The sequence below is a fragment of the Rhinatrema bivittatum genome, chromosome 7, assembly GCF_901001135.1.
Source record: "Rhinatrema bivittatum chromosome 7, aRhiBiv1.1, whole genome shotgun sequence".
In the NCBI taxonomy this organism is placed as follows: Eukaryota; Metazoa; Chordata; class Amphibia; order Gymnophiona; family Rhinatrematidae; genus Rhinatrema; species Rhinatrema bivittatum.
The window spans coordinates 284014924-284035592 of record NC_042621.1 but is presented as its reverse complement, the minus strand read 5'-3'; the positions used below and the strand labels follow the sequence as shown (position 1 = coordinate 284035592).

The 20669-nt window shown below is 44.2% G+C and overlaps 1 protein-coding gene across 1 annotated transcript in view; it reads left to right on the top strand.

The window, feature by feature from the left end:
- LOC115095960 (VPS10 domain-containing receptor SorCS1-like) overlaps nt 1–20669 on the top strand; it is a 1120107-nt gene that overhangs the window by 864383 nt on the left and 235055 nt on the right. The window contains 1 exon segment of the mRNA XM_029610345.1: nt 1661–1807. Coding sequence (XP_029466205.1) covers nt 1661–1807 — 147 coding nt within the window.

Below are 20669 nucleotides of genomic sequence, written 5' to 3'. Positions count from 1 at the left end.
GCTCCCTGAGGTGCTAGGCTCCTTTGTGGGCCATTCCTCAGGTCGACCCAGGTGAGCGGGGGGTTGGGGAGCCCTGTTCTGCTTTAGCCCACAACATCCAGGGTTAGGAAAGCCAGAGGACCTGGTGCCCTCTTATCTCTGTGGTCTTCTTCCCCTAAGGATCTGGTCCTGAGCCTGCAGCAGGGGGAGTATTTCATTTTCTTTAATTGCTGGCTGGGCTGATTGTATCTTTAAAAAAAAAAAAGAGAGAGGAAGCAGGTGTCAGATTCAGAGATTCAGCCGGGCTTAGAGATGCAGGCCGCGGTGCTGGGGAAAGAAGATTTTGTGTGTGGGACAGCCGATTCTGGTCGTTTTCTCGAAGTAACTTGTAGGAGCACTGGATGGCCCGCGCCATTTTTAAAGATGGCGCCGGCCGTCCATTACTCCTACCATGTGACAGGGCCTGGCCAATGGCACGGATACCCTGTCACATGGTAAGGGCAAAGGGCCATCGGCGCCATTTTTATTAGTGGCAGCCGACGGCCCCGAGAACAGGAGATCGCTCCCGGGACTTCCACTGGACCACCAGGTACTTGTAAAAAGTTTTTTTTTTGGGGGGGGGGGGGTTCGGGAGGGTGGGGAAAGCTAAGGGAACAGTTTTAAAGGTTGGGTGGGTTTTTTTGTTTATCGGCTCGGTCGCAGCTGATAAACAAAACCGCGATCTGGCCACTCAAAAAAAAATTAACGATGTGAATCGGAACCAATTCCAGTTCCAATTCACATCTCTAACATTGAGGGACTACAGATGGCACCCTCGCTTAAGTAGTAGTACCTGAAAAGCTTTTAGTTCTCTGCCTCCATCTGCTGGTAGGGATGCAAAACCCACTTGTCTGGACTGATCTGTGGTACTACAGGAATGAAAATTAGCAGGTAAGAACCAGTTTACCTTTCCTGCCTCCATCCAGTTTGCAGCTTTTCAAAACCAGTGTCCCGTGTCACAATAAGGGGTACATTTTCAAAAATTTAGTCAGGATCTAGGCACCTAATATAATAATTTACATGGGTAGATTGACTGACTCTGCAGGTGCCTCAAGATATACAAATATTGCAACAATGTACCTGTGATATTATCTACATTTTTTTAAAAGGCATTTTGACAGTATAGTTTGAAACTATGTGTGTGCATATGTTTAAAGTTTCAAAAATATACACTAACATGCAAGCTTTATGCTATTGCTCAACACTGCTTACCACTATCATCTTGCTATGCAACTTTTAAGCATATGCGTGCGCTTAAAAGTTGCACAGCCAGATGATACTAAAACACACTGTGCGGACATTTTATGTTTGAAAATCATCTAGGTTTGTGCAGGCAAAAAAGTACCGTCTTACTTTTGAAGTCGGGCACCCTGATGAAAATGTACAATTATTAAGCAGTCACCTTCCCCAGATCACCTTTCATGCTTTGTCTCTGAATGAACGCATAAAGTGACAGAGGATGCCACTGTGATTTCTCTTTCTATAATGCCCCTTTGGAGTTCCTAATCTTCTTTGTATCTCCCCCCCATCAGTTGTGAACCGTTCCTCACCTACTGCTGCCAGTGAGTTTCAGATGGTTGAACATGCAGAAAAGCCTCTCCTCCCACTGATGTATTTGTTCAGCTGTGTCCATTTTTCCTAGGTAGCAGGGATAAAGGGGATGTTCTTGGCTAACAAGAAGATTGACAGTCGCGTGAAGACTTTCATCACGTACAACAAAGGCCGAGACTGGCATTTGCTGCAGGCCCCCGAGACAGATCTGAGAGGGAACGCTGTTCACTGCCTACTGGTAAGCTCCTGCTCTGAAAACCTTTCCACGGGGACGGCATGGCATCGGCTATTAAAAATAAGCAAACTTGGTGCCTGGATGGGCTATTGTGCATGCTCAATACAAGTGGACCTATTACTCTGGGGGAATGCAAACATGTTCCATCTTAAACTGAAACTGTTTTCTTATCAAGAAAGAAAAAAAAAAGTTGTAATGAGGCTACCTGCAGCTGCACGGAGAGGCACAGGAATAGTTTGAGGAAGCCTGAAAGTTGTCTGATGTATGAAACAGGGGCTTATCGGTGGACCATGCTCTCATGCAGTTAAGAGTCTGTCCACTAGATGGGGGTGAAGGAACTGCAGATAAAAGTAGCACTGGGATCTTTTAGCTTCTGATGTTTTAAATCCTGTGTTTTCATAAAGAAATGGCCCATAATTTTACATGCAACATCTATCAAGCTGTCATGTCTTTTGCTGGGTCTTGCCGTTGTACATTCCTAGCAGTAGTAAATTCTAGAGATACAACATCATGCATAAGTCTGTGAGAGAATAGAGAAACATGACAGTAGTGATGTGCACAGAACTTTTGTTTGCTTTTTTTTTTAAATTTCATTTGTTGTTTTATTTCTTTAGAATGAAAAATAAACACCTTGGTCTTTCTCTGTTCCTTGCCCTCATCCTTGGACCCTCTTACCCTGTATGGAAAATATCTTCATAGATCAAAGGTGATCTTTGTATTCTTCTGACCTGCTCCTACTTTCACAGGAAGTGCTGCTGTTTTCAATTTTGCAGTACAAAATTTATCAAATGCACCAGCCTCTGTTTGCTGGCGCCATTTCCAGTACCAACAGTGGTGAGGCAGGAGCGACCAGAGATCACTTCTGCCCTGTGAAGAAATTCTCAACTACAAGGTAAGAAGGTCCGGGGCCGGAGGGAACTGGAGTGGCTTCTTTCCTCAGCAGACTGGTGGCTTCATTTTTTAAAACTGAAATGAATAAAAAGAAGCAACATTTTGTCAGTTTTTCTTTCCTTGTAAAAACGGATTGAAATGGAACAGGAAATTTCATTATTTTTCCCTTTCACTTCAAACAAAAGCACAATCCTACTTGAGCACCTCTGTCCATGAATCAAGATATTGACGGAATAACTGAGGGCGCCATATACGTAGATGCAGTGATGCAATCATGCCCAGCAAATAAATTAAGAGAACAGGGATGCAGAAAGGTAACTTAGAAAGATGATGGAGGGAAGGTGAAAGAATTCAGGGACTGAAAGAGCAATGAAGAGTGAAGAGGGTTACTGAGTAGTGGTGGGGGAGAGGACTAATAGAGGTGAGGACAATTCATGATGCCACCTGCTTTTTGAGGGGAATAAAACAGTTGCTGAAAGGTGCTGATTCAAGATATTGACAGAATAACTGAGGGTGCCTTATACGTAGATGCATATAGGGAAAAATAATCCATGCTATAGTTACACAATGTTAGGTTCCATATTAGGTGCTAATAGAGATGTGAATCGTGTCCTCGATCGTCTTAACGATCGATTTCGGCTGGGAGGGGGAGGGAATCGTATTGTTGCCGTTTGGGTGTGTAAACTATCGTGAAAAATCGTTAAAATCATGAGCCGGCACACTAACCCCCCCTAAAACCCACCCCGACCCTTTAAATTAAATCCCCCACCCTCCCGAACCCCCCCAAATGCTTTAAATTACCTGGGGATCCGGCGGAGGTCCAGAACGGCGGCGGTCCGGAACGGCCCCCTCAATAGAATCGTGTTGTCTTCAGCCGGCGCCATTTTTCAAAATGGCCGCCGCAAAATGGCGGCGGCCATAGACAAAAATGATTCGACGGAGGAGGTCGTTCCGGACCCCCGCTGGACTTTTGGCAAGTCTTGTGGGGGTCAGGAGGCCCCCCCAAGCTGGCCAAAAGTTTCCTGGGAGTCCAGCGGGGTTCCGGGAGCGATTTCTCGCCGCAAATCGTTTTCGTACGGAAAATGGCGCCGGCAGGAGATCGACTGCAGGAGGTCGTTCAGCGGGGGTTCCGGACCGCCGCTGAACGACCTCCTGCACTCGATCTCCTGCCGGCGCCATTTTCCGTACGAAAACGATTCGCGGCGAGAAATCGCTCCCGGAACCCCGCTGGATTCCCAGGAAACTTTTGGCCAGCTTGGGGGGGCCTCCTGACCCCCACAAGACTTGCCAAAAGTCCAGCGGGGGTCCGGAACGACCTCCTCCGTCGAATCGTTTTTGTCTATGGCTGCCGCCATTTTGCGGTGGCCATTTTGAAAAATGGCGCCGGCTGAAGACAACACGATTCTATTGAGGGGGCCGTTCCGGACCGCCGCCGTTCTGGACCACCGCCGGATCCCCAGGTAATTTAAAGCATTGGGGGGGGGGTTTCGGGAGGGTGGGGGATTTAATTTAAAGGGTCGGGGGTGGGTTTTAGGGGATTTTAGTGTGCCGGTTTTCCTGCCCTCCCCCTTCCCCTGATTTACGATTTTTTAACGATAAATCAGGGGAATTGGTATTGTATCGTGGCCCTAACGATTTTTTGACGATTTAAAATATATCGGACGATATTTTAAATCGTCAAAAAACGATTCACATCCCTAGGTGCTAATACCCAAGAAAGAGATCTAGGCATCATAGTGGATAACACATTGAAATTGTCGGTTCAGTGTGCTGCGGCAGTCAAAAAAGAAAACAGAATGTTGGGAATTATTAGAAAGGGAATGGTGAATAAAACGGAAAATGTCATAATGCCTCTGTATCGCTCCATGGTGAGACCACACCTTGAATACTGTGTACAATTCTGGTCGCCGCATCTCAAAAAAGATATAATTGCGATGGAGAAGGTACAGAGAAGGGCGACCAAAATGATAAGGGGAATGGAACAGCTCCTCTATGAGGAAAGACTAAAGAGGTTAGGACTTTTCAGCTTGGAGAAGAGATGGCTAAGGGGGGACATGATAGAGGTGTTTAAAATCATGAGAGGTCTAGAACAGGTAGATTGAATCGGTTTTTTACTCTTTCGGATAATAGAAAGACTAGGGGGCACTCCATGAAGTTAGCATGTGGCACATTTAAAACTAATCGGAAAAAGTTCTTTTTCACTCAACGCACAATTAAACTCTGGAATTTGTTGCCAGAAGATGTGGTTAGTGTAGCTGTGTTTAAAAAAGGATTGGATAAGTTCTTGGAGAAGAAGTCCATTACCTGCTATTAATTAAGTTGACTTAGATAATAACCACAGCTATTACTAGCAACAGTAACATGTAATAGACTTAATTTTTGGGTACTTGCCAGGTTCTTATGGCCTGGATTGGCCACTGATGGAAACAGGATGCTGGGCTTGATGGACCCTTGGTCTGACCCAGTATGGCATGTTCTTATGTTCTTATGTTCCATTTCTTAGATGAGGAAAGAAGGGGTGAGGGATGTTGATGGGCTAAATACAATTTAAAAAAGAACAAAATAATTATGAAAAAAAACCTATCATGGGAGGGACAGAAGGCTATGCACGTGTCCCTTTTGGGGAAGGATATTACAGAAGATTACCTGAAGCACATACGAGAATGAAGATATATGAGTTTCAGATTTTCTGAATTGGGTTGTGCTTTTCCACTTGGGATTCTGGTTCTTGTGCTTGTTAAGGTAGGGAAACGCTCACTCACAATGGGGCTGATGCAAAACAGTGAGCTCAGCCGAGCGTACTGTTTAACCCGCGGTCGGATGCACATTTTGGACGCCATCCACAGCCCCTTATGCTATAAGGGGATTAGCGCGTCCACGATGTGCCTCCAAAGCACCGCAAAACTAATAGTGCTCAGCACATGCAAATGCATGTTGATGAGGCTATTAGTTAGTCACCCCACATGCAAAAAAAAAAATGTTCGTCCAATCCACACATTTTACACGATATCGTGGCGATATTAAGATGGAGGAACAAAAAGTTTAAAGGATTTAAAAAAAAAAAATTAGAAAAGAAAAAAAGAGAGCCAGCATTCAGGTTAGGGAAATGGATGCTCAGTTAACCAGTGTCTGTTTTCCGAACCTGCAGACCGCCAACCTCTCCTGGACGCCCATTGCCAAGGCGCCACTAGGGGCACAATTGACCCTAGCGCCTCCTTGGCAGTGCCACTCCTAATTTAAATATTGCATGGCGCCCCTAGGAGAGGTGCCTGGGCGCATGTTAGGAAAGCGGGTGCTAAACACTCACCACCCACTTTCAGTGCATTTTTTTTTTTTTTTTGCATCGGCCCCTTCATTAGATTACAATGGTATATTTTCTCAGCTCTACCCAAAAGGATATAGAAGTTGAGAGTTCGGAAATGAATTCAGGTTACTATAGGGTCAAAATGCCCTGCACCCCGCCCCCCATTCAGAGATGTCTCACAGGATTGATTTATTTATTTATTTATTTATTTATTTATTTATTTAAGGCTTTTATATACCGATGTTCCTGTACTAGTACATATCACGTCGGTTAAATAGAACCAAAGTTGGAAATTATACGCACATGGTATAAAATTATACGCACATGGTATAAAATTATGCGCACATGGTATAAAATAGGCTGGCACATACATGTGCGCATATACGAGAGTATGTAATAAAATGGCCACATCATTGGCACGAGCCAGCATACGCGCATACATGTGCGCCTGCATGGATGTTTCAAAGTTACCGTCCCCATGTTTAGTAAAATTAATGCTTATTTAATAAGAAATAGCTGTTATGCTTTCCTTAAAAAAGAATACATTTTCATTCAGCCCTTGTGGTGTTGTCTAGTTCTTGTTTGATATGCTCTTCATGTACGAAGGGCAGAGTAGACAAGGAGGCTTCTGAATAAAATGAGAAGCTTGGGAGTGAGTGAGTGCCATGGTGGTGGCGTGGACTACAAACTGATTGACTGATAGGAGACAGCGTGTAATGGTAAATGTAACCTACGCCGAAGAGAAAACCATGTTAAGTGGAGTGCCACAGGGTTTGCTTTTGGAACAGGTTATATTCAATATCTTTGTGATCGATATTGCGGAAGGGATAGAAGGTAAAATTTGTCTATTTGCAGATGATACTGAGATCTGCAATAGAATGGATATGCTTGAAGGAGTAGAGAGGATGAAAAGGGATTTAAGAAAGCAGGAAGAGTGGTCGAAGATTTGGCAGCTGGGATTCAATGGCAAGAAGTGCAGAGTCATGCATCTGGAGTGCAGAAAGCCAAAAGAGATGTACATGATGAGGGGTAAAAAACTGATGTGCACGGACCAAGAGAGGGATCTTGGGGTAATAGTGTCTGGAGATCTGAAGATGCCAAAGCAATGTGACAAGGCAATAGCTAAACCCTGAAGAATGCTGGGCTGCATAGATAGAGGAATTACCAGTAAGAAAAAGGAGGTGATGATGTCCTTCTGCAGGTCCTTGATGGGGCCTCACCTGGAGCATTGTGTTCAGTTCTGGAGTCCATATCTCAAGAAGGACAAAGAAAGGATGGAGGCAGTACTGAGAAGAGTGACCAAAATGGTGTGGGTTCTGCATGAGAAGACCTATGAGGAGAGACTGATGAATCTGAACATGTATACCCTGGAAAAGAGGAGGTGCAGGGGAGATATGATACAGATGTTCAGAAACCTGAAAAGTTTTAGTGATGCACATTTGACAAACCGTTTTCTTTGGAAAGAAATCAGTAGATCTAGGGGGTCACAAAATGAAACTCCAGGGAGGACGAATCAGAACCAATGTCAGGAAATATTTCTTCATGGAGAGGGTGTTGGATGCCTGGAATACCTTTCCAGAGGAGGTGGTGATGACGAAACTGTGAAAGAATTCAAAGGGGCACATGATAAACACTGTGGATCCCTAAAGGCTAGAGGATGGAAATGAAGAAAAGAGTGAATGGGGGTAACTTGCTGGTGTGGTGGTTACTACCCTTCACCAATAAGCCTTCATACTCTTGATGCAAATCCATCATGGCTTTCTGCTTCAATGGCAGGGGAAAAATTGAGAAATTACTTACCTGATAATTTTGTTTTCCTTAGTGTAGATAGATGGACTCAGGATGTGGGTTATGCTCTCCTGCCAGAAGATTGAGAAGGAGCAAGCTGCAGGAGAACTAAAAAACGATTGAATTTTTTCTGAAATTTCGGAAAAAATTCATTTTTGAGTTAGTGCGCGCTAACTCACGATAATGCGCCCTAACCCGAAAATTAGGGCCCCCGAAAAAAAAACAACGAACCGCGGGAAAGCAAAATTCCCTGGGGGGGGGGGGGGGGGGGGGCAGCCCCGAAACAAAGCCCGACATGAAATTTTTACCCGAAGCACATCTCTACTAGGGATGTGAATCATTTTTTGACGATTTAAAAAAATTGTCCGATATTTTTTAAATCGTCAAAAATCGGTACAGTGCACGATACAATAGAGATTTTCACGATTTATCGTGAATAATCGTTACTCGGGTTAGTGTCCACTAACAGGAGTTATTTGGGGGGAGGGCGGGAAAACCGGCACACCAAAATAACCCCTAAACCCATCCCGACCCTATAAAACTAATCCCTTACCTTCCCCCCCCCCCCCGAACCCCCCCAAAACTTTTTACGAGTACCTGGTGATCCAGTGGGGGCGCGGACCATCAGCAATCCACAACGTATATTGCACTATTCGTAGTATTTGTGGGGAAGCGAAACGTATCGTTATCATTTTGAATACTGGCAGCAGATCCCCTTTGCCCTCACTATGTCACAGGGGCCGACCGTCGGTACCTGTGACATAGTGAGGGCAAAGGCGATCGGCGCCATTTTGAGTACTGGCATCGGACGGCCGGCGTGAAGGAGGTCACTCCCGGACCCCTGCTGGACTTTTGGCAAGTCTTGTGGGGGTCAGGAGGCCCCCCCAAGCTGGCCAAAAGTCCCTGGGGGTTCAACGGGGGTCCCGGAGCGACATCCTGCATGCCGGCCATCCGATGCCAGTACTCAAAATGGCGCCGATAGCCTTTGCCCATACTATGACACAGGGGCTACTGGTGCCATTGGTCAGCCCCGTCACATGGTAGGAGCACAAGATGGCGCCAATGACCATGTGACAGGGGCTGACCAATGGCACCGGTAGCCCCTGTGACAAAGACTATCGGCGCCATAATGAAACCGGCACCGAGGGTGTGAGGGTGCATTGGATGGCTCCCGGACTCCCCGCTGGACCACCAGGGAGTTTTGGTAAGTCTAGGGGGGGTCAGGAGGGTGGGGGGTTGTATTTAATTTTAATTTTAGCTGGTACACGAATAGAAATCGCCGTATTAACGCATCGGGGCGCCATACGGCCGAATGCAACATATCTGCTCCCCGACGAATCCGAATCACAAATGCAACATATGGCGTCCCTCTGCACATCCCTAGGGTAACCTACATGGTGCAGAAGATACTACCATAGGCTTGCTGGGCAGACTGAATGGACCATTTGGTCCTTTTCTGCCATCATTTCTATGTTTCTATTTTCAAAAAGAAAAGCAAGAGCTGCAGTGAGACAAAGGGCCGGGCCAGTGTGTGGATTGCAGGTGGTGTCGCTTTTCTTTGTATTTCTTCATTATTTATTAGGGCATGCATGTATTTATTTATGAATTATTTGATAGTGAGCCTTTCTCCAATCAGTTTCTAACATCTGGGCAGAAATTACATGGCATGCTGAAAAATATAAAGGGTTTTGGTTATGAGTATTATACAGAAAAACAATTCCTATTATAAATAATAATAGAGGCAATTGTAAAAAGAGTTTCCAAACATGGAAGACAAAACCATGCATCCTGAGGATTGATTGATAAGTGAGTGAACAGTAACAAAGCCGAAGCGTTGATATAATCTTGCTTCCCACGAGTGTCCTCAGGCACTAATTTAACCATGCTTGGAAGAATATAATTTTATTCAGACCTCATTTAGGGAAAATGCTCCTATCATAAGCCCATTTTTATTAAATAACCTGTGAGCAATTACATTATCTGAAATACCAGAATAGTGTGTATGATGCAGTCATTTACACTTTGCCAACATGTGGAACCAGGCACAGACATGTTTGAGCAATATTCAACAATAATATAAGACACATTACTTTGCAGTTGTTGATTCATAACTGATATTCATCACCTTTGGTGAAGAATTAATATTATTAATAATAATAATAATAATAATAATAACTTAGATTAATAATTAGGAGACGTGGCCAACTGATTAGAGCAATAGGCTAAGAACCAAAGAAACCAAGACTCAAATCCCACTCCCTCCAATACACCTTGGACAAGTTAGTTTATCTTCGATTGCCTCAGGTATCCATTAGGGATGTGCAATTCTTTAAAATGAATAAGGAATCCAAGCCTCATCGGGCAGATTCATTTGTTTGCCAGTGTCCCTTAAAATCAATCAAAATGTTTGTTTGCATTTGTTTTTGTTTCCCATTAAAACACGCAAAACTGCAGGCTTTTTTTTTTCTTCTGAAGGCAACCAGCAACCAGTGATGTCACTCGACCCTAGACTGGCTGCAGCCAGGACAGGAAAGGAACGGGGAAGAAGCCAGGACTAGTCAAGGCGAAACATTTTTCTAAGTAGCCTATCCAAGCTGCATCTCTATGGATTAAGCACAAAAAATAGTGTGGAGTAAAGAGCACACACATATAAAACAAATTAGGAAAGAGGAATGTGTGTCACAGACATAGACTGTTCAACTATATAAACTAACTTCTTTTCTTTTTTTAAGCTAAGCATGAAAGATGAATTTTTCAGGTTCCATTTTGAGATGATTTGTCTCTGGGTGGGAGAACAGGGTGGTTGTAGATTTTAGCTCTGCAATCTGAAGAAAAATGGAGGGAAAAGAGACTGAGGAGGGACTAGGAGAACTGTGGTCTACACTCTATTTGCTGTGTCCTTTTCTTACAATTGCTGTGTTCGGTGATACAACAGTGATTACACAGAGCAACTGTGTTAACATTGAAAAAGCTGGAAAAAGTCTGTGAGGGATCTGATACTGGCTACAATAGTCAGTGTGCTGACAGGGACACAGAGAGATATAAACTGCACAAGTGCAGTATACATGCTACAATGCACAGCAAAGGAGCCAGGCTTGAATTTCTACTTCACTCTGAGTCTCAGTGTAAAAAAAAAAAAGGGATTCTCACTATGTCATCATCGTTTCTGGAAAAAAACAAAAAAACAAAACAGTAGCACTACCAGCACAGGCATTGCAGCAGAGTGGCTTATTTCTGAAGAAGAGCACATGATTCTGTGAACTGCAGTAATCTCTGTGGATGTGAGTGGCCTTTTAGTTTCCATGCTGATGTGTGTGTGAGAGAGAAACAGAGAGAGAGAGAGAAAGAGAGAGCAAAGGAGTACTTGTTAAAAAAAACCACACCCAAACATCTTTTCATAGGTATTCCAGTAATGACTGTATGAAGTCTGCAGCATGCCACAGGAAAAGGAGGAGAAGGAGGTTACAATAGCAGAGGAAGAGAAAAAGCTTTGCCTACTTCTGGAATGGCACCTGTAAGTGCAGATCCTACTAGTACATCTGGGGCTGCCTACTGCCACTGTTAGCTCTATTACTATGGTGGCAGGTGCAGGAAAAGGCAGACTCAGTGGAGAGAGCAGCATAGTCTTCCTCCTGATCCCTGTATGGAAGCACTGATTCAGATGAATCGTGTGAGGCTTCTCAGATGCAGAGGGTATAGAACAGCAAGTAGCTGAGGAGAAGAGGGGAGGTTTAGCTAGTACTAGCGTGCTATCCTTTATTGAGCAGGTAGAAGAGGCATAAAGTAACACTGATGGGGCAAAGAATCCCCCTAGGAAGAGGAGGTAGTGGAGGGCTTCAGTGATGCCCCTGGCCTTTTGCTTCCTGGATCTCCCCCAGTCTCAGCCCTAGCAGCAGTGAGGAAGAGGAGGTCCCGACAGATATCTGAGATGTGGGAGCACTTCGGAGCAAAGGAAGCCTTGTGTGTTGTGCTGTGCATTCACTATTGTAAGTGCATCAGTAGGGGAAAGATACTTTGGCATCTTTTAATCAGTGACATGCAGCATCACGTCACAAGACAACACCGGTTAGCATGGTCTTCTGGGGAGATCTCAAGAAAACAAGGAGGACTCTGTGCTATATTAAAATTTATATCAAAGTGGATGAAAATAACGTTAAATAAAAATTTTTTGTATCACATAATATGTCAGCTTTAGTCAGACAATAAATGTAATTCCCTTGACTCCACTAGGAAACAGTCTGACAAGGATACATGAATATAATCATTTCTATAGTTTCCATATCTTCAAAGCACTACCTGTTGAGGGCATGGGCCCTTGAACCGAGGTAGAGTTAGTGAAACTGGCAGGGAGGAGCCTTGCAGTTCCCCACCGTCAGCAGGCAGGCTTGGACACGACAGAGGCCCAACTAGAGCTTCACTTTTACCAACCCTCGCTCCCCTCCGGTTGAGCCTTCGGATGCCAGGGCCAGCAAGTCTTAGAAGGCGGGGGGCCTCTGCAGACTATGGATATTCTTCAACCTAGCAGAGTCAGAGTGGACAGAGACCAGGCTCATTCTGAGACAGGCTGGGACCAATGGCAGATGGTGTTCAGAGAAGGCCAAGAGTCAAGTGGAGATCGGTGGCAGGTGGCGTTCAGGAATGTCAATAAGCAGGCTGTGGTCAGTGGAGGGCAGCATTCAAGGAGGTCTGGAAAGCAAACCGACTCAAATATCCGGCATCTGTCCAATAGGAAGGCAGGATGGAATAGGCAGGGCAGGGAGGCAAGGAGGTGAGGAAAAATGAAGAACTGAAGGACGGATCACAAGAACTAAAGAACAAGGACAACAGCCACTGGAGGTGAAGACAAAGACCTGAAAATGAAGTTGCAGGAGCTGGAGCACGTGGATACTGGCAATGAAGAACACAGGAACTGAAGAATGCAGATACAGGAACACTGAAGCAACTCACACTACTAAGGCAGTCGGGAGGCCTGTTGCCACGGCATTGAGGCAAGGATAACAAGGGCCTTTTATAGCCAGCAAGTCCAACATTATCCAAGGACTCTGCAGGGCTTTTCCTACCATGAACACTTTAAATTAAACGGTCGCACATGCGCTTAAAAAGCATAAAGGAGTGCAGAGGCGGTGGAGTCTGCCACACATTGGTGGCATTTTGCTGTGTAGAAGAGCAGCCGGCTCAGCCAGGATTGCAAGTGGCATCTTGCCTTGCGCCAGGACTAGCCTGGAGGTAGGATTTCCTGGTCTACGAAGTCCCCTTGTGCCTGCTCCATTCATGCCTAAGACTCTGCCAGAACCTGTTCCGTGTCAGCGTGGTCTACAACCAGCCACAGGCAGCTGTGTAGGGTGCGCCCCGGTGCAGACCTCTATGGAATCTTCGCTGTGTTCCAGTCTCAATCTCCATGAACTCGTCTGGAGGCTGCTTCATGGACAGCGTGATCTGCAACCAGCCATGTGCGGCTGTGTAAGGCGCGCTGCGGTGCAGTTCTCACCCAGTGCTTTCGCCTGACTTCTGTAACCTTGCTTGAAACTCCTGAGTAACCTGAAGCCTTGCTTGAACTCCTGATTAACCTGAGTCTTTGTCTGTGCATCCAAGTCCTTGCATGAGTCTTCATCTGTGCATTCAAGTCCTCGCCTGAGTCTTCGTCTGTGCATCCAAGTCCTTGCATGAGTCTTCGTCTGTGCATCCAAGTCCTCGCCTGAGTCTTCGTCTGTGCATCCAAGTCCTCGCTTGCGTCTTCGTCTGTGCATCCAAGTCCTCGCCTGAGTCTTCCTCTGTGCATCCAAGTCCTCGCTTGCGTCCTCGTCTGTGCATCCAAGTCCTTGCCTGAGACTTCCTCTGTGCATCCAGGTCCTTGTCAAGTATCCTTGTCTACGTCTGAACCCTCTGAGTATCCGAGTCTATGTCTGAGTCTTCTTGTTCCTGCCCTCAGCCTCCGTTTGGCCTCATGCACTCGTTGTTCCCAAGCAGCGGGTCCGAAAGGGCTTCCGAGTGGCTGGAGGGCTACTCTCGTGACCAGCATTGTGTTGCTGGGTCACACTGGTGCGTTCAGGTCCAGCAGAGGCCGGGTCCAGCCTCATTCCATTTCCTTATTCCATTGCTTGTCTTCAGTCCAGCCTTCCTCCTGTCCTGCCCATGCTCGTGCATGCCTCGCCTGCCTCGGCACCTCTTCGTAGTTCCTCTGGGGTCGAGCCATGGTCCAAGAACACAAATTCTCCTCGGAAATGGAACCGCTCTCCTAGCGCTTCCCAACAGTGGCATCCACCCACCTACCCAGTGAGATCAATCTTAGTGATCAATGGGATAGCATGCCACAGCCAGAATGCTCTTACATCCTTCCCATGGTCCTTGGAGTTTTCATAGCAATTCTGTCAATGCCCTTTGTCCCTCAGTTGGAGCCTTGGGGTGATCTTACCACTATGGGTGGCTGCTTTGTCCCTCTTATGGTGCTTTAGGGTCATGTGCTATTTGGACTCTGTAGGTGCATTGCAATATTCCTTGCCACTTTGGGTGCTTCTTTCCTCTTCTCAAGGTGCCTTGGGCTATTCATGTCACTATTGGTGCTGTTTTGTACCATTTTTGGTGCATTGGAGATTTGTGACACTGTTGTTGGTGCCTTTTTGCCCTTCTTTTGTAGCCTTGGGGTGTTCTTGGCATTCTTGGTACCACTTTGCCCTAATCTTGATATCTTGGCATACTCTTCCCTCTACAGCTGATGTTTGCCTCCAAGTTTCACTAAACTTGAAAAGAAAACTCCCATTTTGGAGCCCAAAATAGGATGCATTCCCTCCCCCGTTGGCTTTAATGGAAAATAAATGAACAAATGACACAAACTATTTTTTTTTTCATTTGAAAGAAACAAACCATGGTGGCAAACAAAACACATTTTCTTCTGCATTCTTCACTAGTACACATTTAAAGGTGAATTTTAAAAGGCGCTCATGCACCAAAATCGGGAGATACGCAAGCATGTAGCACATGTGTGCATCCATATGATTTTCTAAGGAGTCCAGATGTGCACACAAGTGCCGATGAATGAATATCTTGCATCACAGGAAAAGGGGTGTGGCATGGGCATCCTGGGCATCCAGGTCCAGTGCCGCGTAGCTTTACTTCTGCTATGGAGGAGGTGTAAGTAAAACAAGCCAAAGTTACAGATACCTGTGAGGGATTTAAAGGGTCTAAGGTTGCTGGGGTGTATGCGGGCAAAAGAATCAGGGAGCTTTGGAGGTCCTAGTTGAAGACTGGGTGAAATGGTGTACAAACAGATCGAGCTTGATAGGGTATGGAGAGGCACCTGTTATAAAATTCCCTCACTTACACAGCTCAAACCTGACTTTACGTTGCTGGGCTTGCACAAACTTAAAATTAGGCATTCATATCTGCGTGCCTAGGCTATTTTTATAACATGTGCACGCGTATGTTCGCGCATGTTATAAAATGGCTACATATCTGGGCATGCGCCAACACACACACATACATGTGTGCCCACACGCCTGTTTGAAAGTTACCGTCCCAGATTGTAAGCTCTTTTGTGCCAGGAATTATTGCACCTGTATTCTAAAAATGTTGGAAGCTACCTTGGGCACCATTTGGAAAGGCAGGCTAAAAGTTAGAATTATTATTTGTTGGTAAAGAAAGTTAAACGAGAATTACACAAGAAGAGAAAAAAATATCCATAAAAATAGGTTGGTGGATTTGTCTGGCAATGTAATTCTTATTTAATTGCTCCGGTCAATTTTTTTTATTTTATTAATATTCTTTTTTTATTTTCTCAAGTTTGATAACGTCTGCCACAAAGTTTGAGAGCAGCAAAAAATAATGAAAATATTCATGCAGCAACAAAAGATCATGAACACTTGACCCCAGTCACATTTCTGCTTACAACCTTCTGTCTGTATTCATCCTGGGTTTTTCTGTATAGTGTCACCAAATTTTAAGTAATGGGGTTGGGAAAGCTAAGAGTTAATATAGGCAGTAAAATCTTGATGAGGAAAAAGTGGGTTTGGTTTTGACGAGAGAAGAATTGATATTTTTTTCTTGAAACCATGTAGTGCAAGCAAAAGGAGCATTTTTCAAACTGACAGTTGCAAAGAAAAAAAAACACGTAATGCTGTTAGGTATTTATATAATACATTGAGATGGAGACAATGCGTACGTGCTGTGAGCCCTTCCTGGGGCTGTGGTATATATATATATATATATATATATATATTGTCTTACATTTGGAAGGGACACGATTGCAGTTAGACTAATAAAGACAGGAGGTGAGGTGATAAACTGACTGTCACAGAAAAATAGGACATTTAGAGGAAACAAGGCATGTGTGATATAAACCCTGCATTCTAATAGGTGCTTACATACACAATTGAAAACTGAAATGCTGAGCTTCGACAGATGAATTAATCGATTTGAAAACCCCTATGTGGAGAACTCAGTTATAGCAGCTATAACGCTAGAGAAAGTACTTCCTCATGCTCTCTGTTTCTTCCAATGTATGTCATGGAGAATAAAAACCCATGATACCAAAAGACTCCCATGGCACAGTCAACAGTCACTGGAGGAAGCAGGCTATTTCCATGCATATTATATCACTTTAAACTTTCACCCTTTATTCCATTTATTACAAATACAGACCTTACAGAATTCACAACATCCTCGGAACAACTGAAAACTGCAGGAAATAAGGGCATTTGGGCTACATTTTCAAACATGTTGTTGGGATTTAGGTGCATAAAAAAATGAGCTTGCATACATGCACGTACTTTAGCCATACGCACTCTACGGTGATCTTCAGGTGCCTAACAAGAAGAACGGAATTTCATTGACTGCATCAATTTGCACAGCATAAAAAGGGTCTTCCGAGATGTGGTGTGGGGGTTTCTGGGATATTCATGTATTTATTATCCATGCATCCTTTTCTATATTTTGTTATTCACCTTTTGGAAGACACTCAAGGCAAGAAACACTAATCATAAAATAATGAAAATACTATATTCAAAGAAAAAGCAAATATACAATATCAAACCGTGAACATACTATAAAACATTCATAAGGTAAATAAAAATGGATTAAAAACAGACAAGTAAAACATAAAAAAAATCCCTTTGAACAGAAAGAACACAAACCTCAATGAATTATTTAGTCTAAAGTTGTCTTAAGGTTTATATTAAAGAGTTATTCATGTAACATGACTTTTTCCTGATGAAGGATTTGAGGATCTGAAACGTGGCCATGTCAGGATTTTATACAACAAGTATATTTCTCAGTGCGGTTATACAAGCATACCTCTTACTACAGCAGTGCAAGTATTTTTCACATTAAATATTTTTTGATTGTCGGTAATCTGTTGTTTTATGGCATTTTTTGAGAAAAAGATTTAAAAAAAATGTTTTGGAAATTAAATAAAAGATTGACTGTTTGGATTTATGGGTGGTTGGCTGGGTGTTTATGATTATTAGAGATGTGAATCATGTGCCCGATCGTCTTAACGATCGGGTTCGGCTAGAGGGGGGGAAAAATCTGATCGTGGGTGATGTGGGTGATATGAATTAGAATTGGTTCCGATTCACATCATTATTTTTTTTTTTTAGTGAGGCCCGACCCTTTAAAATTAATCCCTTACCTTCCCCCACCCTCCCGAACCCCCCCCCAAAGTTTTTTACGAGTACCTGGTGGTCCAGTGGGGGCGTGGGGACCGATCTCCCGCTCTCGGTCCATCGGCGCCATTTTGGCTGCCACTCAAAAATGGCGCCGATGGCCCGATAAAAAAAACCCCACCCGACCCTTTAAAAATGACCCCTTAGCTTCCCCCACCCTCCCGAGCCCCCCAAAACATTTTAAATTTACCTGGTGGTCTAGTGGTGGTCGCGGGAGCGATCTCCCGTTCTCGGGCTGTCGGCTGCCACTCATAAAGATGGCGCCGATGGCCCTTTGCCTTACCATGTGACAGGGTATCCGTGCCATTGGCCAGCTCCTGTCACATGGTAGGAGCACTGGATGGGCGGTGCCATCTTTAAAGATGGCGGCGGCCATCTTTTAATACGGCGGCGGCCAGCAGAGGCCATCTTTAAAGATGGTGGCGGCCAGCAGAGGCCATCTTTAAAGATGGCGCCGGCCAGCCAGTGCTCCTACCATGTGACAGGGGCCGGCCAATGGCACGGATACCCTGTCATATGGTAAGGGCAAAGGGCCATCGGCGCCATCTTTATGAGTGGCAGCCAACGGTCCGAGAACGGGAGATCGCTCCCGGGACCACCACTAGACCACCAGGTAAATTTAAAATGTTTTGGGGGGCTCGGGAGGGTGGGGGAAGCTAAGGGGTCATTTTTAAAGGGTCAGGTGGGTTTTTTTTTATCGAGCCATCGGTGCCATTTTTGAGTGGCAGCCAAAATGGCGCCGATGGACCGAGAGTGGGAGATCGGTCCCCGCGCCCCCACTGGACCACCAGGTACTCGTAAAAAGCTTTGGGGGGGTTCGGGAGGGTGGGGGAAGGTAAGGGATTAGTTTTATAGGGTCGGGGTGGGTTTAGGGGTTTTTTTTTGGTGTGCCTGTTTTCCCCGCCCTCCCCCGATTTACGATTTTTCATGATAAATCGGGGGAATTTCTATTGTATCGCGACTCTTAACGATTTTTGACAATTTAAAATATATCTGACGATTGTTTTAAATCGTCAAAAAACGATTCACATCCCTAATAATTATAGTTAAATGTCAAGGGTTACATGGATGGAACCAATGATTGATTGGCTGAATATGAAACCCCACCTCCCACTTTCAAAAAAATATTTTCAAGCAGTGCATATTGATAAAATTATATAAAAAAAGGTTTTTGGGGGGAATGTTGTTTTGTTTGGTTAGACTGTTTCTTGAGCATCACAAGATCCCTCCTCATGTTTTTCACACCATCTTGGCTGCCACCCTGCTACAGATTTTGGTATTATCAACATAAGGACAAAGCTTTCCCAGCAATCCTTCCGAAATATCACTCACAAAAATTTTGGAAAGAACTGGTTCAAGGATTAATCCCTGAGGTTTTTCGTAGTGAACCCCATTTAACACTACCCACTACCAGAACCGTGGTCAGGCACCTATGGCCAACTAAAAAAGTGTGCCCTCATCCTATACACAACAGGAACTTGGAGGCTCTCATTTTTTTTTACTTAAAATATAAGATTATTATTTATAATCTATAAATAAACATAAGTGTGACCCCTAGGTCTACATGGATGTGAACCTTAGCCTCTGCCCAACTGCTTATTTATTTGCTCTTTCATTCAATTTGATATACTACTCATTATAAAATATTTCTAAGCGGTGCACAATAATTATAAAATCTACAACCTACCCCCAACATCTTCAAATATAAAAATGATCTCTTTCTTTGTAAGCAGAAGGGACCTTATTCTCTTCTATTGACTTGTAAGATTTTTGATTATATTAATCTAGTTAGGGTCTAGATTTAATTGACAACAAAACAAACTCTCTCCACTATCAGGCACAATGTAATGCACCACAAAACCCTGCCACAAACACACTCAGAAACATTTGAGCAAGCTGTCATACTATAACAGCACTAACACTCAAGACTTATACAACATTAACCTTACCTATGAAAGGACAGCACTAAAATATTACTACAGACCCTAGAACACCAATACACCTCCTACTGGAAAAACAGATCAAGCTACATGCTAGCAGAGTCTCTTGATGCAGTCACACAAGCAAACACAGTTACCAAGATGGGTAACTATAGACCAGTGAGCCTGACTTCAGTACCGGGAAAAATAGTGGAAACTATTCTCAAGATCAAAATCGTAGAGCATATAGAAAGACATAATTTAATGGGACACAATCAATATGGATTTACCCAAGGGAAGTCTTGCCTAACAAATCTGCTTCATTTTTTTGAATGGGTTAATAAACTTGTGGATAAAGGTGAACCGGTAGATATAGTGTATTTGGATTTTCAGAAGGCGTTTGAAAAAGTCCATCATGAGAGGCTTCTACGAAAACTAAAAAGTCATGGGATAGGAGGCGATGTCCTTTCGTGGATTACAAACTGATTAAAAGACAGGAAACAGAGAGTAGGATTAAATGGTCAATATTCTCAGTGGAAAAGGGTAAACAGTGGAGTGCCTCAGGGATCTGTACTTGGACCGGTGCTTTTCAATATATATATATAAATGATCTGGAAAGGAATACGATGAGTGAGGTTATCAAATTTGCGGATGATACAAAATTATTCAGAGTAATTCAATCACAAGCAGACTGTGATACATTACAGGAGGACCTTGCAAGACTGGAAGATTGGGCATCCAAATGGCAGATGAAATTTAATGTGGACAAGTGCAAGGTGTTGCATATATGGAAAAATAACCCTTGCTGTAGTTACACGATGTTAGCTTCCATATTAGGAGCTACCACCCAGGAAAAAGATCTAGGCATGAGGGATGTGAATCATTTTTTGACGATTTAAAAATCGTCCGATGTTTTTTAAATCATCAAAAATCGTTAGAGTGCGTGATACAATAGAAAATTTCCCGATTTATCGTGAAAAATTGTTACTCCCGTTTGTGTCTAATGGGAGTTATTTGGGGGAAGGGCGGGAAAACCGGCACACCAAAACAACCCCTAAACCCACCCCAACCCTATAAAACTAATCCCTTACCTTCCCCCACCTTCCTGAACCCCCCAAACCTTTTACGAGTACCTGGTGGTCCAGTGGGGGCGCGGGGACCGATCTCCCGCTCTCCTGCTCTCGGGCCATCGGCGCCATTTTGGCTGCCACTCAAAAATGGCACTGATGGCCCGATAAAAAAAAAAAGCTCACCCGACCCTTTAAAAATGACTCCTTAGCTTCTCCCACCCTCCCGATCCCCCCAAA